At 36.3% G+C, this 20,310-nt stretch overlaps 1 protein-coding gene across 7 annotated transcripts in view; it reads left to right on the top strand.

Annotated features, from left to right (window-relative positions):
* FAM169A (family with sequence similarity 169 member A) overlaps positions 1–20,044 on the top strand; it is a 66,341-nt gene extending 46,297 nt beyond the window's left edge. For 6 of the 7 annotated variants that reach the window (XM_079916438.1, XM_079916442.1, XM_079916443.1 and 3 more), the window contains exons 7-13: positions 277–405; positions 917–1,029; positions 3,478–3,517; positions 4,055–4,205; positions 10,199–10,355; positions 13,817–14,020; positions 15,408–20,043. In XM_079916438.1, the coding sequence (XP_079772564.1) occupies positions 277–405; positions 917–1,029; positions 3,478–3,517; positions 4,055–4,205; positions 10,199–10,355; positions 13,817–14,020; positions 15,408–15,956 (1,343 nt within the window). In that variant the 3' untranslated portion in view covers positions 15,957–20,043. Of the gene's footprint in view, positions 1–276; positions 406–916; positions 1,030–3,477; positions 3,518–4,054; positions 4,206–10,198; positions 10,356–13,816; positions 14,021–15,407 lie in introns of all 7 variants that reach the window. The other variant, XM_079916441.1, reaches the window with a different exon arrangement.
* Positions 20,045–20,310: the final 266 nt, after the last annotated feature.

Genomic DNA, 20,310 nt, shown 5'->3' with positions numbered 1-20,310 from the left:
CTTATTTTTCTGATGCTTGTTATTATCCGATGGGTGTGAAAATGGAATCCTGCTGTTTCATCGTATATTTCCTTCACAACTGGTGAGGTTTATCATCTTTATCTTTGTTTATTCATAAAGGAGACTGCTGTATAATTTTCTTGAGTTTCCTTGGTGTTTTTGGTATCAGAGTTATGCTAGCCCCATTAAGTGACTTGGACAGCTTACTTTCCATCTTCTGTTTGCCCAAACATTTGATTTCGGGGATTTCTAGAAAACTTTCAATGTGTTTTTCAGCTTGCAACCAGTACTTTGAAAAATATCCAGGAGACCATGAACTGCTTTGGGAAGTTGAAGGTGTTGGACACTGGTACCAGAGAATACCAATCACCAGAGCATTACAAAGAGAAACATTTAAAATTACAGGTAAGAATGTTTTCAGTTTGAACACAAGTCCAGCTTAAAAAAGCAGTGCCTAATTATGGTTGTGTCTTATAGTCCAGAATAGTGGTGTATTGTAATGTGATCTCTCTAGTAACAGACCTTCTTTTCTAAACTTTGAATTTTTGTTCTATGTAAACATTTGAGTCACTAATAGAGGACCTAGAGTAGTCCAGTAGAACGTAGCCCAGTAGTCCAGTAGGAATTGGTGGATAAGAAATAAACACAGTTTACTCAAACAGCACAGAATAGGCATCAGTGGATCAAAGGTAGTACCCAGTTTCATGCATCTCCCCTTGAAGTCACTACATACAGATAACTGTTTAAGACTCTTTACAATTGCAAGGCTTCATTATAAGATATTGGTGAAGGGGATATCCCACACTTGGATTTTCAACACCCTTCTTTAGGGCTTTGTAAAAATCAGTACAAAGAGTGTTACAATTAAAAGCAGACACTAACTGGTTTACAATTTAAAAAATTCTTTTACACACAGCAGTTTCTCAAAATGAAGCTAAAAGACCTGTGTCTGGAGAATACGGTCTTGGATCTGTTCCAGACTGTGAAGCAGGAGCTGAAGACAGTCTGTCTAGTGAGATGCAGCTAACGGTAGGTACACTGTTGTTTACTGTAGGAAATAATAATTTTGCTGTTTTTAAAAAAGAGGTTCAGCTAATACTAATATTTAACTTTTTTAATGTTATTGTTCATTCAACAGACTTATGTAACTTCTGTTGTGTTAGTTACTTGGCATTTTATGTTAGTTGGTTTCTAAGATTTAATTTTCTTTGAAAAATAATTTGGAATACACAAAATAATATAGAAGAAAATAAAAAGCTATAATTCCATTACCTTAGATGTAGCAACTAACATTTTTGTATATGTACTTAATATATATTATGAAACATGTATCTGCATATGTTTCATTTTTGTTTTTATTCTTTTATGCTGCTTCTAACTGCTTTTCTCCATTAACATAATATTGTAAGCATTTTCTATGTCATTACTGTTTTAAATCGTTGTTAAATAGTACACTATTCTATTATATATAAATATCAGCATTTGTTTCCTTAACATTTATACTTAAGTTTTTTATATTTATAAGTGACCCAGCCATGAATGCATTTATATATGAATCTTTGAGCAAATATAATTATTTCCTTGCACAGATAAATTTCTAGAAGTGGAATTAGTAGTAGGTCAAAGGTTATGAAGTTACTTTGGGAAGTCTGTGGCTATATGTGTTAGGTCTTTGTAGAATGTAATATACTTTGCAAATACTAGGTAACGTGAAAGTAGAAGGGCAGGTCCCATTACTGAATTCCAGAGGATTTACCAGGTACTTTTCTAGAAACTACTTGATATTATTTAAAATACATGTTCATTGATGGGGTCCTAGAGGTCTATTTTTATGCAGTGTTTTGTTGTGGTGGCGTTTAATACAGTCATATTTGTTTTGTACACGGGTATCTGAATATATTTTTAGTGAGTGTTGAATATGTCTGTAAATGCATGTACATTTCGGAGACACAGTGCTTTGGGGAATTATTTGTGCCCTTTTTTTTTTTGCGGTACACGGGCCTCTCACTGTTGTGGCCTCTCCCGTTGCGGAGCACAGGCTCCGGATGCGCAGGCTCAGCGGCCATGGCTCACAGGCCTAGCCGCTCCGCGGCATGTGGGATCTTCCCGGACCGGGGCACAAACCCGTGTCCCCTGCATCGGCAGGCGGACTCTGAACCACTGCGCCACCAGGGAGGCCCTATTTATGCCTCTTTTCTCCTGTCTTAGTTAGCATGAGCGTTGACTATTTTGAGTAAAAGTTTTTAAAAACATTTTTAAGGATAATATAAATAATATTGATACAGTAACTATATATAAGGAGTTCAGTTTTTTTTTTTCTACCTTTGGAATTTCAGACTTCAGAATAAGCCCCAGTTCTATTATACTGCATTCCAAATTCCTCAGATATATTCAAATGCATTTTAGTCCTGGTCAGATATCATAAGACCAGGGAAAGTAGAAAAATCTACTCTTCTCATACCTGTGGTGAGAGCAATGATCTACTTTTATCTTAAGCCATATAGTTTAAAATGTGTCATTTTAATGAGAACATATTAAGATTTCACCATATTATAAGGTTGGCAATATAAATTAGACTTTTTTTCATTTTAGAAATTCATATTCCTTATATTACTTTAATATTTTAATTAATTCAAGGAAAAATATTTCTCATATTAAACTGTTTTTTTATCTTTTTTATTAATCAGTAGCCACATGGGGAAGTGGTTTTGTTTGTTTATTTTAACTACATAATTTTTTTTAGCTTTATTGAGGTATAATTGACAAAAATTGTACATATATAAGGTGTACACCTTCATGATAAAGATGATAAATGCTTGAATTAAAGCATTGGTAGTACAAAAGAGGGGACAGTTTTGAGAGATTCTTCAGAGTCAAAATTGACAGGCTTTGTGGTTGATTGAATGAGGGACAAGAAGAAGGCATTACTGCCTCACAGGATTTTGGTTGGAATGGCATACTGAATTGTTATTGCCATTAACCAAGATAGAGGATAATATTGGGAAAATGTAAGATTTCAGTTTGGGACAAGTTGGATGTGAAATTGGTGGAGTATCCGCTGGAGAGAGATTTCACTGGAAATAGAGCTTTGAAAATCGGGGCGAGAGTTGGGGAGATTAAATTGTATATTTGGATTCATCAGCAAATAGCTGTTGAAGTAAAGGTAGTAGATACAGTTACATAGAAGGAGGATGAGGACTGAGAAGAGAAGGGAGCCAAGAACAGAACATTCAGAAACCCCTTGTATATCACTATAGCATGTTAGATGGCTTCCTAAGTTCTTAAGCTCATAATAAACTGAAGCTATAATATAACTTCTTTACTTCCTAAGTGAGTTTCTTAGTCGATGAATAGTGAGTACAAAAGGTGCTATTTGAAAAACTTTTAAAAGGATTTTCTTTGTAACTGTATGAAGTAGATCCATAGGGAGAAGAAAGGACCTAAAACTTGTGGTTTTAATCTGTATCTCTGTTTTAGATTGATTCTCTAAAAGATGCCTTTGCAAGTACTTCTGAAGGTAAGAAATTCAGCTGGTCTATTAGTAAGTGTTTGAGACAGTTAGAATTAAGTGTGTGTGTCTGTGTCTGTGTGGGTGTGTCCCTTAGAGTAAAGTGAAGACTTCTCCCGCCCTAAAATCTAGATCTGTGTTCTTTTACCACTGATTTTGCTGTGTGAACAGTTAGGTAAGCTATTTTGCCTTTTTTTGTTTTCATTTCCTTACCTGTAACATAGGGACAGTAATGTGTACCTTGTTCATTTCCCAAGATTATTGGAAGGGGGTCTAAGTGAAAATGCAGAAACACTTTGCAAAAACTCAAGGTGACACAGAAATGTGAGGAATGAATACTGACAAGGTTATTTCATAGTTTAGAAAAAGACACTGACATGGTTTCTTAACCTGAAGTGACAGAGAGGAAGTGTGTAATGTTGGGGATTTAGGTAAACTAGCGTAGTTCTTGCATTTCTGTGTATTTTTTTTCATTTCTGTGTATTTTAATAGGTAATCCTTTGAATACATAATCAATCAATTATAGTTTTGCCGTTTTTTCCTCAGGTCACGGTAAAACACCTGTTTCCACTCGTACTCGAAGTAGTCATCTAAAGCGGCCAAAGATTGGAAAACGGTTTCAGGATTCTGAATTTAGTAGTTCTCAAGGGGAAGATGAAAAGACTCCCCAGACTTCACCTACAGCTTCAGTGAACAAGTGAAGTATTGTTTATTTTACTCTCGTTATTTTGTTTATTCTTATTTTCATATTATTAGTGTTTAGTTTTTAAGGTGAAGTTTATTGTTTGTGTAGTAAATGACCTTGGTGTAGAACTTTGTATTTGAGTTCTTCCACAAGATTATTGATTACACTTGGTAAGTGTCACTTTGACAGTGGTATAGCGAGAAGTTGCTAGTAAGAGAGTGGAATAAACTCATGATTTAGTCTCTTGTGTGAAAATCCAGGAGAATATTCTAGTGATTATATTATCCCAAATGAGTCATTATTGTCAACTTTGAATTTGACAGTAGCTATGGTTTTTAGCAGTGCTGAGGTTTAGTCAATTTAAAAAACCCTCAATTTTACTTTATAACGAATTCATTTTACTGGGTTATAGAATATAACAAATTAGTGATAGCCATAAATGGTATTGTCAACTCCTCCAGAAACTTAATAGCCAGCTGAATCAACAGACCACTTGGATTAAAACCTTATTCTCCATCTTCCTTTGAATCTTAAAGAAAGCAAGATTTTCAATATTATAGTTAAATTAGGCTTTTGCTCTGATAGTCTTGCTAACTGTTCCTGAGTCAACCATTCATAGTGTTGCCATTTTAGTTGTGAAATTATTCTACCCAGGTAGAGAATTCTGTAACTCTGCCAATTTCATTATGTATGTAACTTTAAATTTGGATAATTATGTAAATGTTATATTTTAATGAAAAATTCATCACTTTAAAGTCAAATTTAAGTAAATATTTAATTTGTGAAAAGAGTAATGAGTTTAGATAATTATAGTTTTTTTCACTGAGCAACATTTTGTTGTCATACCCTTTTTAGAAGGGAATGTAACAGTAAATTTTTAAATTGAACATCTCAGAATTATTGTGGACTTTTTTTTTGCTTTTCATAAAATAGTAACAGTGAGACTAAATGCTTAAGTGCTCAGACACTATGAAGAACAAAACTTCATCTTTGCCCTTGAAGAATTGACTGTCTATAAGTTTCTAATACACATATCTGTACCTGTGACACAGGTTAAGAGCACTGCAAGGTGGATTGTGATATAATAATAGAAGTGCAAAGTGCTGTGGATGCAAAGGAGGGTGTGATTGATTCTAATTGAGGGGATAGAGAAATTTGACATTTGTGCCAGGGCTTCAAAGATAAGTAGAAACTCAACAAGCAGAGTTGGGAAAGAAGACTTTCTTTTCTAGTTCGAGGGTCTACAAACTATGGTCTATAGGCCAAATCTGGCCCACCACCTATTGTTGTAAATAAAATTTTATTGTAACACATCTGTGCTTATTAGTTCACATTTTTATTATGGTTGCTTTTGCTTTACCCTGGTGGAGTTGGGTAGTTGTTCAGAGACCATATGGCTCACAAAACCTAAAGGAAAAGTTTGCTCACCCCTGGTCTCCACCACGGCTGTTCAAGAACCTTCTGTCATGGTGGACATGTTCTTTGTCTGCCCTTCCCTGTCCAGCATGGCAGCCACTACTCAGTTTGCTCATCACCCAGCACTTGAAGTATGGCTAGTGCAACTGAGGAGCTGAGGTTTTAATTTCACTCAGTTTTAATTACTGTAAATAATGACAAGTGTCTCGTGGCTATTGTATTGCACTGTGCAGTTCTAGACTGCAGGAGTAACATGAGCAAAGGCACAAAGCTGGGAGGAGTGTTGGTAAGGAAAACTGATGTATAGGTAAATGGTAGCATCGAGTAGGAGGTAAAAATATAAGGGTCTGGTCATGTTAGGCTTTGAAAGGAGGTATGCTTTATTCTCCAAGCCATAGAGAACCATCAGAATTTTCTGAGCTGGACTGTCACTGGTACAGATATGTGTATTAGAAACAAACTCTGGTGACTTACCGGGCGGTCCAGTGGGTAAGACCCTGCGCTTCCACTTCAGGGGTCCTGGGTTCGATCCCTCTTCGGGGAACTAAGATCTTGCATGCCATGGATGCAGGCAAAAAAAAAAAAAAAAAAAAGAAACATAGTTCTGAAAACCTTATTAAAGAATGTATATATTGCAAGTCTGAACATGAGTTGGGAAGAAGTTACAGTGTCCAGAGAGAATTGGGCCGGAAGTAGGAAGATGAGAATGGGAATAAAGTTACGTATTTGTTTGAAAGGCATTTCACAGGTAGAACTAAACGATGTCGTTTATTGTCCAAACTGAAATTTTTGAGAATGAAAGGGGCATTATTAATACACGCATACCTCAGAGATGTAGGTTCAGTTCCAGACTACCGCAATAAAGTGACCATCACAATAAATTAAATATTTTGGTTTGCTAGTGCACATAAAAGTTTTTTACACTATCCTGTAGTCTGTTAAGTGTGCGATAGCATTATGTTTAAAAAAAAAAGTACATACCTTAATTTAAGAATACTTTATTGGTTGAAAAAAAATGCTGTCATCTGAGCCTTCAATGAGTCGTAATCTTTTTGCTGGTGGAGGGTCTCGCCTCAATGTTGGTGGCTGATGACTGATCAGGATGGTGATTGCTGAAGGTTGGGTTGACTGTGGCCATTTTTTAAATAAGACAGCCATGAACTTTGCCACATAGATTGGCTGACTTCTTCCTTTCACTAACGATTTCTCTGTAGCATGCGATGCCGTTTGATAGCATTTTACCCACAGTAGAAATTCTTTCAAAATTGGAGTCCATCCTCTCAAACCCTGATGTGGCTTCGTCTACTAAGTTTATGTCATAGTCTAAATCCTTTGTCATTTCAACAATCTTCACAGCATTTTCAGCAGGAGTGGATTCCATCTCAAGAAATCAGTCTCTTTGCTCATACACAATAAGCAACTCCTCATCCATTAAAGTTTTATCTTGAGATTGCAGCAATTCAGTCACATCTTCAGGCTCCACTTCTAATTCTGATTCTCTTGCTATTTCTACCACATCTTCAGTGACCTCCTCCACTGAAGTCTCGAACCCCTCAAAGTCATCCATGAGGGTTTGAATCAACTTCTTCCAAACTCCTGGTGATGTTGATATTTGACCTCTTCCCATGAATCGTGAATGTTCATAGTGGCATCTAGAATGGTTAATCTTTTTCAGAAGGTTTTCAATTGGCTTTGCCCAGATCCATCAGAGGAATCTCTATCTGTGGCAACTATAGCCTTATGAACTGTAATTCTTAAATAATAAGACTTCAAAGTCAAAATGCTTCCTTGATCCATGGGCTGCAGAGTGCATGGTGTGTTAGCAGGTATGAAAACAACATGAATTTCATTGTACATCTCCATCAGAGCTCTTGGGTGACCAGGTACATTGTCAATGAGCAGTCACATTTTGAAAGAAATTTTTTTTTCCTGAGCAATAGGTCTTAACAGTGGCCTTAAAATATTCAGTAAACTACGTTGTCAGCAGGTGTGCTGTCATCCAGGCTTTGTTGTTCCATTTATGGAGGACAGTGGAGTAGATTTAGCATACTTCTTAAGGGCCCTAGGATTTTCAGAATGGTAAATGAGCACTGGCTTCAACTTCAAGTCACCAGCTGCATTAGTGCCTAGCAAGAGAGTCAGCTTGTCCTTTGAAACTTTTTTTTTAAGTGGGTGGATACATCTGTGGCTGTGCTACCTTTATTTATTTATTTATATACAGCAGGTTCTTATTAGTTATCCATTTTATACACATCAGGGTATACATGTCAATCCCAATCGCCCAATTCATCCCCCCTGCCCCCCCCACCCCCGCTTCCCCCCCTTGGTGTCCATACGTTTGTTCTCTACATCTGTGTCTCTATTTCTGCCTTGCAAACTGGTTCCTCTGTACCATTTTTCTAGATTCCACAAACATGCGTTAATATACGATATTTGTTTTTCTCTTTCTGACTTACTACGCTCTGTATGACAGTCTCTAGATCCATCCACGTCTCTACAAATGACCCAGTTTCGTTCCTTTTTATGGCTGAGTAATATTCCATTGTGTATATGTACCACATCTTCTTTATCCATTCATCTGTTGATGGGCATTTAGGTTGCTTCCATGACCTGGCTATTGTAAATAGTGCTACAATGAACATTGGGGTGCATGTGTCTTTTTGAATTATGGTTTTCTCTGGGTATATGCCCAGTAGTGGGATTGCTGGTTCATATGGTAATTCAGTTTTTAGTTTTTTAAGGAACCTCCATACTGTTCTCCATAGTGGCTGTATCAATTTACATTCCCACCAACAGTGCAAGAGGGTTCCCTTTTCTCCACACCCTCTCCAGCATTGGTTGTTTGTAGATTTTCTGATAATGTCCATTCTAACTGGTGTGAGGTGATACCTCATTGTAGCTTTGATGTGCATTTCTCTAATAATTAGTGATGTTGAGCAGCTTTTCATGCGCCTCTTGGCCATCTGTATGTCTTCTTTGAAGAAATGTCTATTTAGGTCTTCTGCCCATTTTTTGATTGGGTTGTTTGTTTTTTTTAATATTGAGCTTCATGAGCTGTTTATATATTTTGGATGTCCTTTGAAAGTTTAAGCCAGGAATTGGCTTCTCTTCTCTAGCCCTGAAAGTCCTAGATGACATCTTGTTCCAATAGGGTTTTTTGTGTGCATTGAAAATCTGTTGTTTAGTGTAGCCACCTTCATTCATTATCTAAGCTAGATCTTCTGGATAACTTGATACAGCTTCTACATCAGCACTAGCTATTTCACCTGGCACTGTTACGGAGAGAGCTTCTTTCCTTAAACCTCATGAACCAACCTCTGCTAGTTTCAGACTCCTTTTCTGTAGCATCCTCACCTCTTTCAGCCTTCATAGAATTGAAGAGAGTTAGGGCCTCGTTCTGGATTAGGCTTTGGCTTAAGAGAATGTTGTGGCTGGTTTGATCTTCTAGCCAGACCACTAAAACTTTTTCTCCATATCGGCAATAAGGCTGTTTTGCTTTCTTATCACTGGTGTGTTCACTTAGAGTAGCACCGTTAATTTTTTTCAAGAACTTTTGCTTTGTATTCACAGCTTGGCTAACTGTTTGGCACAAGAGACATAGCTTTCTACCTATCTCAGCTTTCAACGTGCCTTTCTCACTAAGTTTAATCATCTCTAGCTTTTGATTTAAAGTGAGAAGATGTGTGACTCTTCCTTTCATTTGAACACTTAGAGCCATTGCAGGGTTATTAATTGGCCTAATTCAGTATTGTTTTGTCTCAGGGAATAGGGAGACCCAAAGAGAGGGAGAGAGATGGGGAATGGCCAATCAGTTTCAATAGTCAGAACACACACAACATTTATCAGTTAAGTTTGCTATCTTAAGACTGGACATAGGTATATGTATAACCAATTCACTTTTCTATACAGCAGAAACTAACGCTACATTGTAAGTAAACTATACTCCAATATAAAAATTTATTACAAAAAAAGTTGGTCATATGTGTGACCTGTGGCACCTGGAAACAGTTAAAATTGTAACATCAACCATCACTAATCACAGATCACTGTAACAAATATAATAATAACAAAAAAAGTTCAAAGTATTGTGGGAATTACCAAAACGTGACACAGACATGAAGTGAGCAAATACTGTTGGAAAAATGGCTTTAGTGGACTTGCTTAGCACAGGATTGCCACAAACGTTCAATTAGTAAAAACATAGTATCTTCAAAATGCAGTAAAACAAAGTGCAGTAAAATGAGGGATGCCCGTAATTATGCCAGGGACAAAAGTTGTAAACTGGACTGTTTCAGGTAAGCTGAGATGTATGCTCATCCTAGGAGAGTAAGATCCAATCAATATAGATAGAGTAAAAGAAAGGTCTAGTTTACATAATTGAAAAGGTGGTGATCGAACTGGAGAACAAGGTAGGAAAGAGAACAAACTTGTAAGAAGATGAAGAGGTTGGTTTTGGACCTATAAAATTTGAAGTTGTTGTCTGAACAACACTTAGTTGATTCTCTAAAGTGTTACTTTATTAACAGATTCCTGAAATTTTATATTCATCTTTAATAAAACAAGTAAGAATGTTTTTTTTGGTTTTGTAGATTGGAGTCTACTGCACGAACATCAGAGAGCTCAGAAGAATTCTTGGAAGAAGAACCTGAACAGAGTGTGATTGAATTTGAGGATGAAAGTAGTGATAAAAATGTTCGACCAGCACCAGAAACCCAGCCAGGCCTGGAAAAGCAAGAAGGTGAAAAGGTAGGAGATTCACTTATTAAATAAAATGAATGGAAGTAAAATTTAACTTTCTTAGTCATATATTGTAAGAAAAGCATAACGATGTATTTTAGACTCTTAGTAGAAATTGTATTTAATGTTAAAAAGCATATATGTCAGGACTTCCCTGGTGGCGCAGTGGTTAAGAATCCGCCTGCCAATGCAGGGGACATGGGTTCGAGCCCTGGTCCAGGAATATCCCACATGCCACGGAGCAGCTAAGCCTGTGTGCCACACAACTGAGCCTGCGCTCTAGAGCCCGCGAGCCACAACTGCTGAGCCCATGTGCTGCAACTACTGAAGCCCGTGAGCCTAGAGCCCGTGCTCTGCAACAAGGGAAGCCATCGCAGTGAGAAGCCTGCGCATTGCAATGAAGAGTAGCCCCTGCTTGCTGCAACTAGAGAAAGCCCGCGTGCAGCAACGAAGGCCCAACACAGCCAAAATAAATTAAAAAAAAAAAAAAAAAGTATATATGTGTAAAGCAAGGTCCGGTAGTAGAGGATAAAGTTACGAGTATTTTATATTTCAAACTGAGTTTATAAAGTTTGACATATTGCAAAGATAAAATAGAGGATGTTTAGTTAGTAATGTCCCTCAGTGTATTTAAAATACAAATTAATTTGTAGAATTAAACATACTTAAGAAGTGACAAATGTGACTATAAGAGGTCTACCTTATAAAACCAGTTAGAACGCCTTAATGTCCAACAAGCCCTAAATTGCACCCCTATTTTGGTTAGAAGGATAGAATTAGTTGTCCAGAAAAAACATATGTATTTGACTACAGTTGATTTACAAATTCCTAGAAAAATAACTAAATTCATTTTTTTTACAACTAGAAAACAAGGAGGAAAATCCTTTGTGACTGAGTAAAAAACTCTTTATCTGGCTTCGTTTCTTTTTTCATTTTCTCTATTTCCTAGCCTTCTTTTTCTTTAATATCTTCAATCTTTTCCTCTCTTACAGATTCCTTATTTCTTCTTTGAAACATACTTAAGTTTCTTTAAAAATCTTTTACCTGTTTGTCAAGTCCAGCCAGGAGCTAAGCAAGTGAAACTGCATTACTGATTTTATTTATTAACTTGCTCCAATTTAGCTCCTGTTTCCTCTACTTCATGAAGTTGTATTTTTAAATGACATTTTTTCTCTTGTAAAAATTAGGGAAACACACACTTTTTTTTTTTTTTTTTTTTTTTTTTTTTTTTTTTTGCGGTATGCGGGCCTCTCACTGTTGTGGCCTCTCCCGTTGCGGAGCACAGGCTCCGGACGCGCAGGCTCAGCGGCCATGGCTCACGGGCCCAGCCGCTCCGCGGCATGTGGGATCTTCCTGGACCGGGGCACGAACCCGCGTCCCCTGCATCGGCAGGCGGACTCTGAACCACTGCGCCACCAGGGAAGCCACAAAACATATTTTAAAAAAGGGATTTATATGCTTCTAGATGTCTACGGGAATGTATATTTTTGTGGTTGTTTTTTTTTTTTTTCAGTTTAAGATTATACTGTACATCCTTCATGTAACCTGTTTCTTTTGTCCAACAATACATGTGAGTACCTACTCTTGTAGGTCACCAGTGACACTTTCACTCAATTCTGGTGGGTTTCCTTACCTAGGTTGACTACTCTCTCTTCCTCCGGATTCTTTAGTACCCTGGCTTTAACACTGTTGTGTTCTGGTTTCTTGGTTTTCCTCTCTGAAGTTTTGTTTTGGTTTTATTTATTTGCTTTTTGACTCTTCTGCTTCCTGTTTTTTTCCCCTGTATTTGTGGACATTCTAGAAGACTCAGTTCTTGACTTTCTTCTCTTTTGAAAATGCATCTAGTCTAATGGCTGAATGGTCATCTCTGTGGGGATGACCAATAACTCCAGACTTTCAATATTGATCCAGACTTCAGTATTACTTGCCTTCTGAATATTTCTGTTTAGACAGATGTCTTTTATCATCTTAAATTTTAACATCTCTGTTCTTTCCTATCACTTCTCTATTGAGCCTTTTTTCCTATTTCTTATTTTTCATTGTTCCCAAACCTAGAACTTGAAGGACTGAGTTTTTCTCTTCTGTTGCTTCTCCCTTGTAGCTACTCACCAAAATTCTGGTTTTTTTTTTTTATAAAAACTTTTGCTATATCTTTCTCATTTCCTTCCTTTTAACATTTCTCTTACCGTAGTTGGTCCTTTTGTGAGTTTTATTATAATTACCTTCTGTGTGCAGTTTATTCTTTATACTCTCTGGCCAGATTAATTTTTCTAAGTCTGTGATTTCAGTATCCCTTAGGAAAGCATTCATTATATGAATTCAGGGGTTCTATATAATCCAGCCAAGTCTGTTTCTTAAAATTTGAGTGCATCAGTGTTCTAATTTTTATTTTATTTTTAATTAATTTAAATTTATTTTATTTTTGGCTGCATTGGGTCTTTGTTGCTGTTAGTGGACTTTCTCTAGTTGTGGTGAGCGGGGGCTACTCTTCGTTGCGGTGCATGGGCTTCTCATTACAGCGGCTTCTCTTGCTGCGGAGCATGGGCTCTAAGCATGCGGGCTCAGTAGTTGTGGCTTGCGGGCTCTAGAGTGCAGGCTCAGAGTTGTGGCACACGGGCCTAGCCGCTCAACAGCATGTGGGATCCTCCCGGATCAGGGCTCGAACCCGTGTCCTTTGCATTGGCAGGCGGATTCTTCACCACTGCGCCACCAGGGAAGCCCAGTGTTCTAATTTTTTAAATGATAATTAAATAAAATGATCTCTAATTATTAGAATGTCATTAGGATTAATTAGAAATATTAGATGTTAATGAAAATCTTGTAAATTGATAAACCTTGGAGGAGGAGTTTCAGAAATTGGAGACTTAGTGTTATCAAATCGCTTTTCCGTATTTTAATGTGATTTAAGGAGCAGCATTGTTCAAAGATGACCCTTTGTTGACAGGAGAATGAGCTCACTAAGACTGAGGGCTCTCTCCTCCCAGCAAGAAGCTGTACCCAAACTCAGCTTCCCACAAGACTGCTACTGCTTCCTCCCCCTGCATGCTAAACTGTGACTTCCCAGGGGCCCCAAGGATTCCGAGCGCTGAGCAGCTGATGTTCTGTAAAGAGCTGGCACCAAATCTAGACATTCTCTGGTGGCTTTTTACTGAAAAGGTTCTTCCTGTCACTGCCCTATATGGAGGAAGAGAAAGAAGGAGGCAGGGTCTCTTCACTGAATCTCAGGCCCACACTGGGTCCATAGAGCATCCTGGTCCTGTCTTTTCTCCATGAGAACAGAGGGAAATTGGGGTACTTATGGATTCTTTTCTCTTACTGACTCTGCTGTTCCTTAACCTGTGTCCTGTAACGTGGTAGAATGTATCTTGAGTCCTGGTGCCTGACAGGGCGACTGAGAATGGACCCACCTTGTATGACAAGTAAGTTAATCTGTAATTCTGTCCTGACTTTTTTTGCCCTCGATGGTGTAGGAATCTGAATCAGAGCCTATGAATGGTGAGATAATGGATGATACTCTTAAGACTTCACTTATAACAGAAGAGGAGGACTCCACTAGTGAAGTGTTAGGTGAAGAATTAAAATTGCAGTCTTTTAATTCCAGTGAAGACTCTACGAATCTTGTTCCACTGGTGGTAGAATCTTCAAAATCTCCTGAGGCTGTTGCACAGGATAAGGTAATGGAGAAATATCCTAATTTTTTATAGTTATAGTGTCCAGTGTTGCTGACTTGGCTAGGGCAGTGTGGGATATATATCTTCCTCTACTTTAACATGTACAGTCCTTCAGGAAAAATAAATTTTACTACATTGGGTGTTTTAAGAAGATGCAATCAGTAATGTTTTTTAAAATTCAAATCTTTGTAACTTCATTCGTCTGACTTACGGTAACAAAATGAGTTTCACTTTGTAGATTTAGGAAATGCTTAGAAAAATGGGTAAAGCATTATTTACCAAATATTTGAATACCTATTACTTACATAGTCTGTGACCAGTACTGTCATTTTAATTTGTTTTAATTAGGGAGACAGATTAGATTAGTGGGGAAAACTTGATGGAATATTTTGAAAGAAATTTAATTATTTATTTTTATTGAAATAGAGTTGATGTACAATATTAGTTTCATGTGTAGTACATAGTGATTTGATTTTTGCATACATTATGAAATGATCACCACTGTAAGTCCAGTAACCATCTGTTCCCTATATAAAGTTATTACAATATTGTTGACCATATTCCTTATGCTATGTATTACATCCCCGTGGTTTATTTTGTAACTGGAAGTTTGTACCTCTTAATCCCCTACCTCTTTCAGTCCCCTCACACCCTCCGTTCTGGCAACCTCCCATTTGTTCTTTTTATCTGAGTCTGTTTTCATTTTGTTTTGTTTTTTAGATTCCACATACAAATGAGATCATATGGTTTTTATCTTTCTCTGTCTGACTTATTTCACTAAGCATAATCCCCTCTAAGTTCATCCATGTTGTTGCAAGTGGCAAGATTTCATTCTTTTTTTATGGCTGAGTAATATTCCATTGTATATATAGGTGCCACATCAAAAAGGAAATTTAATTTCTACTTTTGAATATTCCAATTTAAGGGTAAAAAACTCTTGTATCGCATTATTTTATTAGTGTCTCACATAATTACATGAATAACATTTTCGCTGCCCTCACCTTTCACCTAATAGTCAAACTCAGTGGGGTAGCACAGTGTCAAGTCCCAGGATTCTCGGTTCTGGCTCCAGTAACACCAGGAAACTAAAAACTGAGTTGATTCATGGTTTTGAAGAATCTTGACATAAAGTTTGTGCCCTAAGTACTTTTTGGGGTAAAATCATTACTTTTATTGCATCTTTAAAGCAAGAACTTAATGAATCCAAATTATCATGTAAGACAGTTTCGAAGAAATTGAGCTGTATTCAGAACATGTGCACACGATTAACAAAAGTAGTGAGTACTGAATTCTTTAAAATGTGGTTCAGGGTCATTGCATATTAGTGTCTGAGAATAATTTATGTAAGAACTATACTGCAAAAGTTGTTCACCGGGTTTTTTGTTTTTAGACTTCACATGTAACTGACTCAGAAATGTTGCTAGATGAAGGCCCATCTGATGACAAGGGGCACACTGAAGAGAGGCTGCCTCTAGTTTCAAGAAAGAAAGCACATTTTGGGAGTTCAGACAATGTAGCTACTAGCCCAAATGAAGAACGGTCCGACAGTGGTTTTCCAAACTCCGTGATAACTGAATTTTCTGAAGAATCGATTCCTGAAAATGTATCACCCAACACTACTGCCTCATTGGAAGACCAGGGTGAGGAGGGGGTAGCTGAGCCCCAGGAAACATCTCCAGCTCTTCCTCAGAGCTCTTTAATAGAGGTTGAACTTGAAGATGTGCCATTTTCACAGAATGCAGGACAGAAGAACCAGTCAGAGGAGCAGTCTGAAGCATCTTCTGAGCAACTGGATCAGTTGACACAATCAACAGAGAAGACTGTGGATAGCAGCTCAGAGGAGATAGAAGTGGAAGTGCCTGTGGTCGACAGGCGGAATTTAAGAAGAAAGGCCAAAGGGCACAAAGGACCTGCGAAGAAGAAAGCCAAGCTGACCTGAATGAGGAAGAAATGTGGATGATAAATCCTCTTCTTTGTAACGTAATTGTTGTTTTTAAAATATGGCAGTTAATAAATAGCATGGGGCACAGGATAAAAACTCCAAATTTTCAATTTGAACTTATTTATGATGCCGCTTTTCCCTCCCCTGTAGGACCTAGGATTCACCGTTCTTTTTAATTTTTCAGGCTATTTTGTGTAAATACAATTTTTTTTATTTTTATTAACCATGTTTCGATTTTGGGAAACCAGATCATACTATATTTTCTTTAGCAATTGGGGATATCTGACCATTAATATTTCACAAAATATAAATTAAAAAATGTGAAAGTAGTAGGGCTTCCATCAATTGTAAGGATCACAGAAATCTTTTATACTAAGGGTTTTAATAGTAATCTTGGTGAAGGTTCTAGAAGATTTAAATTTCAAAACTAATCACCATTTTTTAAAATGTAGGCATGCTTAAACAAAAATGTCAGTAAATTAGGATAAATGCAACTTCAACTAAATGAGAGCACAAATTTGGAAATTTGTGGTCAAATGTTTATGAAGGTGGTATTTTGGCCTCTTAGTTCTTAGTTGTAGGTGCAGTTTCTTCCTTTGACTTCAATGTCTGTGGAAAGGCACAAACAAAATCTGTTTCCAGTTCACTCTTGATAACATCTGATATTAACAGTACTGCTAGGGATTTAACTCTGGCCTGTAGGCACTCGTATAATTATTTAAAATTTCATTTGAATCTGGGGACTGTACTTTTGTCCTCACCCAGTTAACATGTATACTTTAGAAGTGTGAGAACCCTTCCTAAGGCTTCTCCTTAATCCTGCCACTGCCTTTATTCTAGAATCTTCATTATATTCCCCTCACTTCCATCCACTTCCCTAACTCATGGAGTGATTCCTGTCAAAAGATCTTTTTGCCTGCCTGCCAGCTTATGCCCTTGGCTTCCATTTTTGGTAGGTTTGGAACTGCGCCCCACAATCTTAGACCTAGATGGCAGGAATAAGCTGCTCTAGGAGCCATGGTTACAAGAGCTTAAATCAGATTGGAGGCTTCGTTTGTCCCTTTTGGCTTGCTCGCTCTTGATTTGTTCTGTGCGGACAGGTTACAATCTAGCCTGTGTGTACATTGTGGTTGCCTTTGCCTGGGTAAACTAAAAACAAAGAACATCCTCAATTGTTTATTTTTGTATAATAATTTATTTAAAAATGAACAAAATGGTTATCCTTAGAATCCAAAGAGAATCTTAAAACAGTCCTACTCTTTGGAAGTATTATGTGTACTCAAATTTTCATGTAAGTTTGAGAATGCTTTGAGGCCATTTAGATTGTTTTTAAAACTGCTTGGTCCTTACATGAAAAAAAATGTGTTATGACTTTGTGTCATTGTTTGAGGTGCTAAGGATTGATGTTGAAGGTTTATTCAGTCTACAGTCAGATAATACTAAATTTTATTTTGGGATGTTGGCATTTTAGGAAGATTTAAAGTTGAGGTAAAACTCTTTAGCAGACAAAATAGCAAACCCTCCTTATTCGTGTAAAACTTTGAATACTTGTATCCTCTACTATTTTCTTTAATTATTGGTCAGTTAGGCCAGATTATTCCATTCTAAATGAAAATTAAGCACTTTGGCCATTTGTTTTCCCAACAAATGCTAATCAAGTGAAAGAATAAGTATGACTAATATTAGTGTTATCTGTTGAATGTTTATGCTGTTTTATACATTTTGTGAAATTTTTGTTAATACCACAATTAGGGAAATAAGGATTTAGTAAATTCTTAACCTTTCCATTTTTAATTTCTTAAAATAGATTTAAAAACCTAACACCTACTTTTTTACTTGGATTCTTCATTGTTCTCTTTAAAATACTTTCTTTAAAAAGGTGTAGTTTAACTCGATGACAACTCGATGTGTGAATATAGTTGCTGAGGTTTACAAAAGAGAAACGTTTATTTATATGACCACTAAGGACTCGCAGTATAAATTTAAACTTGTTAAACTTGTTTGGTTTAAACAGTAGGTGCATTTTAAGCAGTTTCAAAACTTTCTGTTCAGCACACAATTTTTGTCCATATTATCTCTGACAGAAAATGTTATTTTGGAGTTTATAGTTGGTAGAGGAAAGTTAGGTCACATGAAAAAAACCTAACTTTCATGTTCAGTAACAATGAGTTCTATGCTCAGTGAGTGAGTGTAGAATTTATAACAATTTATCCTCAATAAGGAATCTAAATAAAACTTAATCACATTACTTGTACTTTTTGCAAAAGGCATTAGAAAAACTCTGAGAATGACAGAGGACTGAAATCTGATTTCAACCAGGTAGTCTAGTTGTTAAGTGTCCAGTCACATTCTATAGTCCTTTGTGAACTTTTTTCTGTTTAGAAGTCTTATTTGTGGAGAAGGGAGTTCAGTTCAGTTTGTGTAAATACATATATATTTCCTTGTGTAATATAAAGCAGTTATTAGCAAAATTTTTGTTCTACTTTCAAGTTTATTCAATTGCTAGACATCACAGAAATATATTTAAGAATTTATTATAAAGTTCCTCTACAACTTTTAACAGTGAGAGGGTCTATTATGATTTTTTATAAAATCAAATAGCATGACAGAATGTCAATCTTCTACTACTTAAAATGTGTCTCTATTCATGGTGTTTCCATTCAGTGCAGAAAATTATCATGGCAAGGATAAAAACTACTAGTGATTAACGGTTCACTTTTAGCTGACCACCAGAACACCACCTAAAATGGTTTCAGTGACTTTAGAAAAATATCTTGAAGGTTTATGATTGCCTCGAATTGAGCCTTTACCTGGTATCTAAATATCTGCTCTTATATTCTGATTTACCCTTAGGGATTATACCTTCTAAGGTTTGGTCACACCAGCAAACTGAAACAGATTTTAATGTAAATAAAGAATTTATACTAACATTACTCATCTGTGTAACAGTATTTTAGAAATTTCTGCCTTGTATGTCCACTAGTTGCAATACCGTGTTTGAAGTGTTAACCCAGTCTTTCATGGGTGTGATTAGTTACAAATGTTTATGCTTCTGTTTGCATACTTAGTATCAAGCTTTATTTGTACAGATAGTTTAACTTGCTTATTTTTGGTTGTGAAAAATAAGCAAACCTCAGTTCTGTATCCAGTGCTTACCTTCAGTAGATTTTTTTTCTTTCACCCTCCAAAATTTGTCATTCGCACATTCCCCATTTCTATTAGCGGCAAAATCATTTGTTAAAATCTAATTGTAAGGAAGGTTCTGCTTCTGTTATCCTGAAGTAATTGTATCATACTGCATAGTAATTCCCAAGGAACTAGCCTTTCTTTTCCTTAGTGTCTGTGTGTTCTAAAACTTCTACTGTGTTTATACAATTTAGAAAAGATGTTACATTATTCAGAATAGCAAGACTTACTCAAGTACTTATGTTTGTTTTCTTGGTAGTTTCTTTTTTTCTAATTTTTTTTTTTTTATTTTTAACAGTAGTAATTAAACCTATATTTTGTGATTGTTTCCTGGTCTGTGTTTTGAAATTCCTTCCCTTTCCCCTAAGTTCATTGGTGAAGATGTGTTTAGATACTGAATTTGTTTAGACACTGATTTCGTTTAAGGCACAATCACGTTGGTTGTACTTTCAAGACAGACTTAAAAAAAAAATAAACAGAATTGAAAACAATTAATGTGATTATAAATAAATATTATAGACACCCTAAAGCTCAAAGTCACAAACATAACTCAAATCACAAATGTGCTTTTGACTAAAACATGACCTTTTTAATATTATCTAAGTAACTGCAAATAAATTTCTCTTTAAGGACATCAGTGCAGCCTTTTTCTTTTTAAAACTATTTTACCTAGAATTACTTAAATTTTTACCACTTTAAAAATATAAATACACTACCCTAAGTTTAGAATACAGGAAATGCTAAAAGTATAAACATTTTGGTTGGTATGTTTTTCATGTATCTATCTTGAGTAGAAAATACAGTTCCAAGTATATGGCATTATATATGATGAATGAGAGGGGGAAAATGTTTAAAATACTAATTCCCTGACTTACTATAGGAATAATTAGAAGTAAAAAGTTTTATCTAAGTTCTTTTGAACTTTATAGTGTAGTATGCCTTCTCATACACTTTATATTTTCATTAAAATGCTGTGTTAATGCTACATTTCTTAGGATTAATAATCTACAGTGAGGAGGAGGAGACCTCAGGTAAGGTCTTAGATGTGACAAAAAGTTTCTTGGCTTATTCCTCACAGTAAAGTGTGCACAAACCTTTGATAAAATGTGTTTTCGACTGCACTGGCTTTTCCAATAATGACAGATCTACACTGCTTAGTACCACT

The sequence above is a fragment of the Stenella coeruleoalba genome (assembly GCF_951394435.1).
Source record: "Stenella coeruleoalba genome assembly, chromosome: 3".
Classification (NCBI taxonomy): Eukaryota; Metazoa; Chordata; class Mammalia; order Artiodactyla; family Delphinidae; genus Stenella; species Stenella coeruleoalba.
Note: the sequence above shows the minus strand (reverse complement) of the source record. Positions and strands in the feature narration are given on the sequence as shown.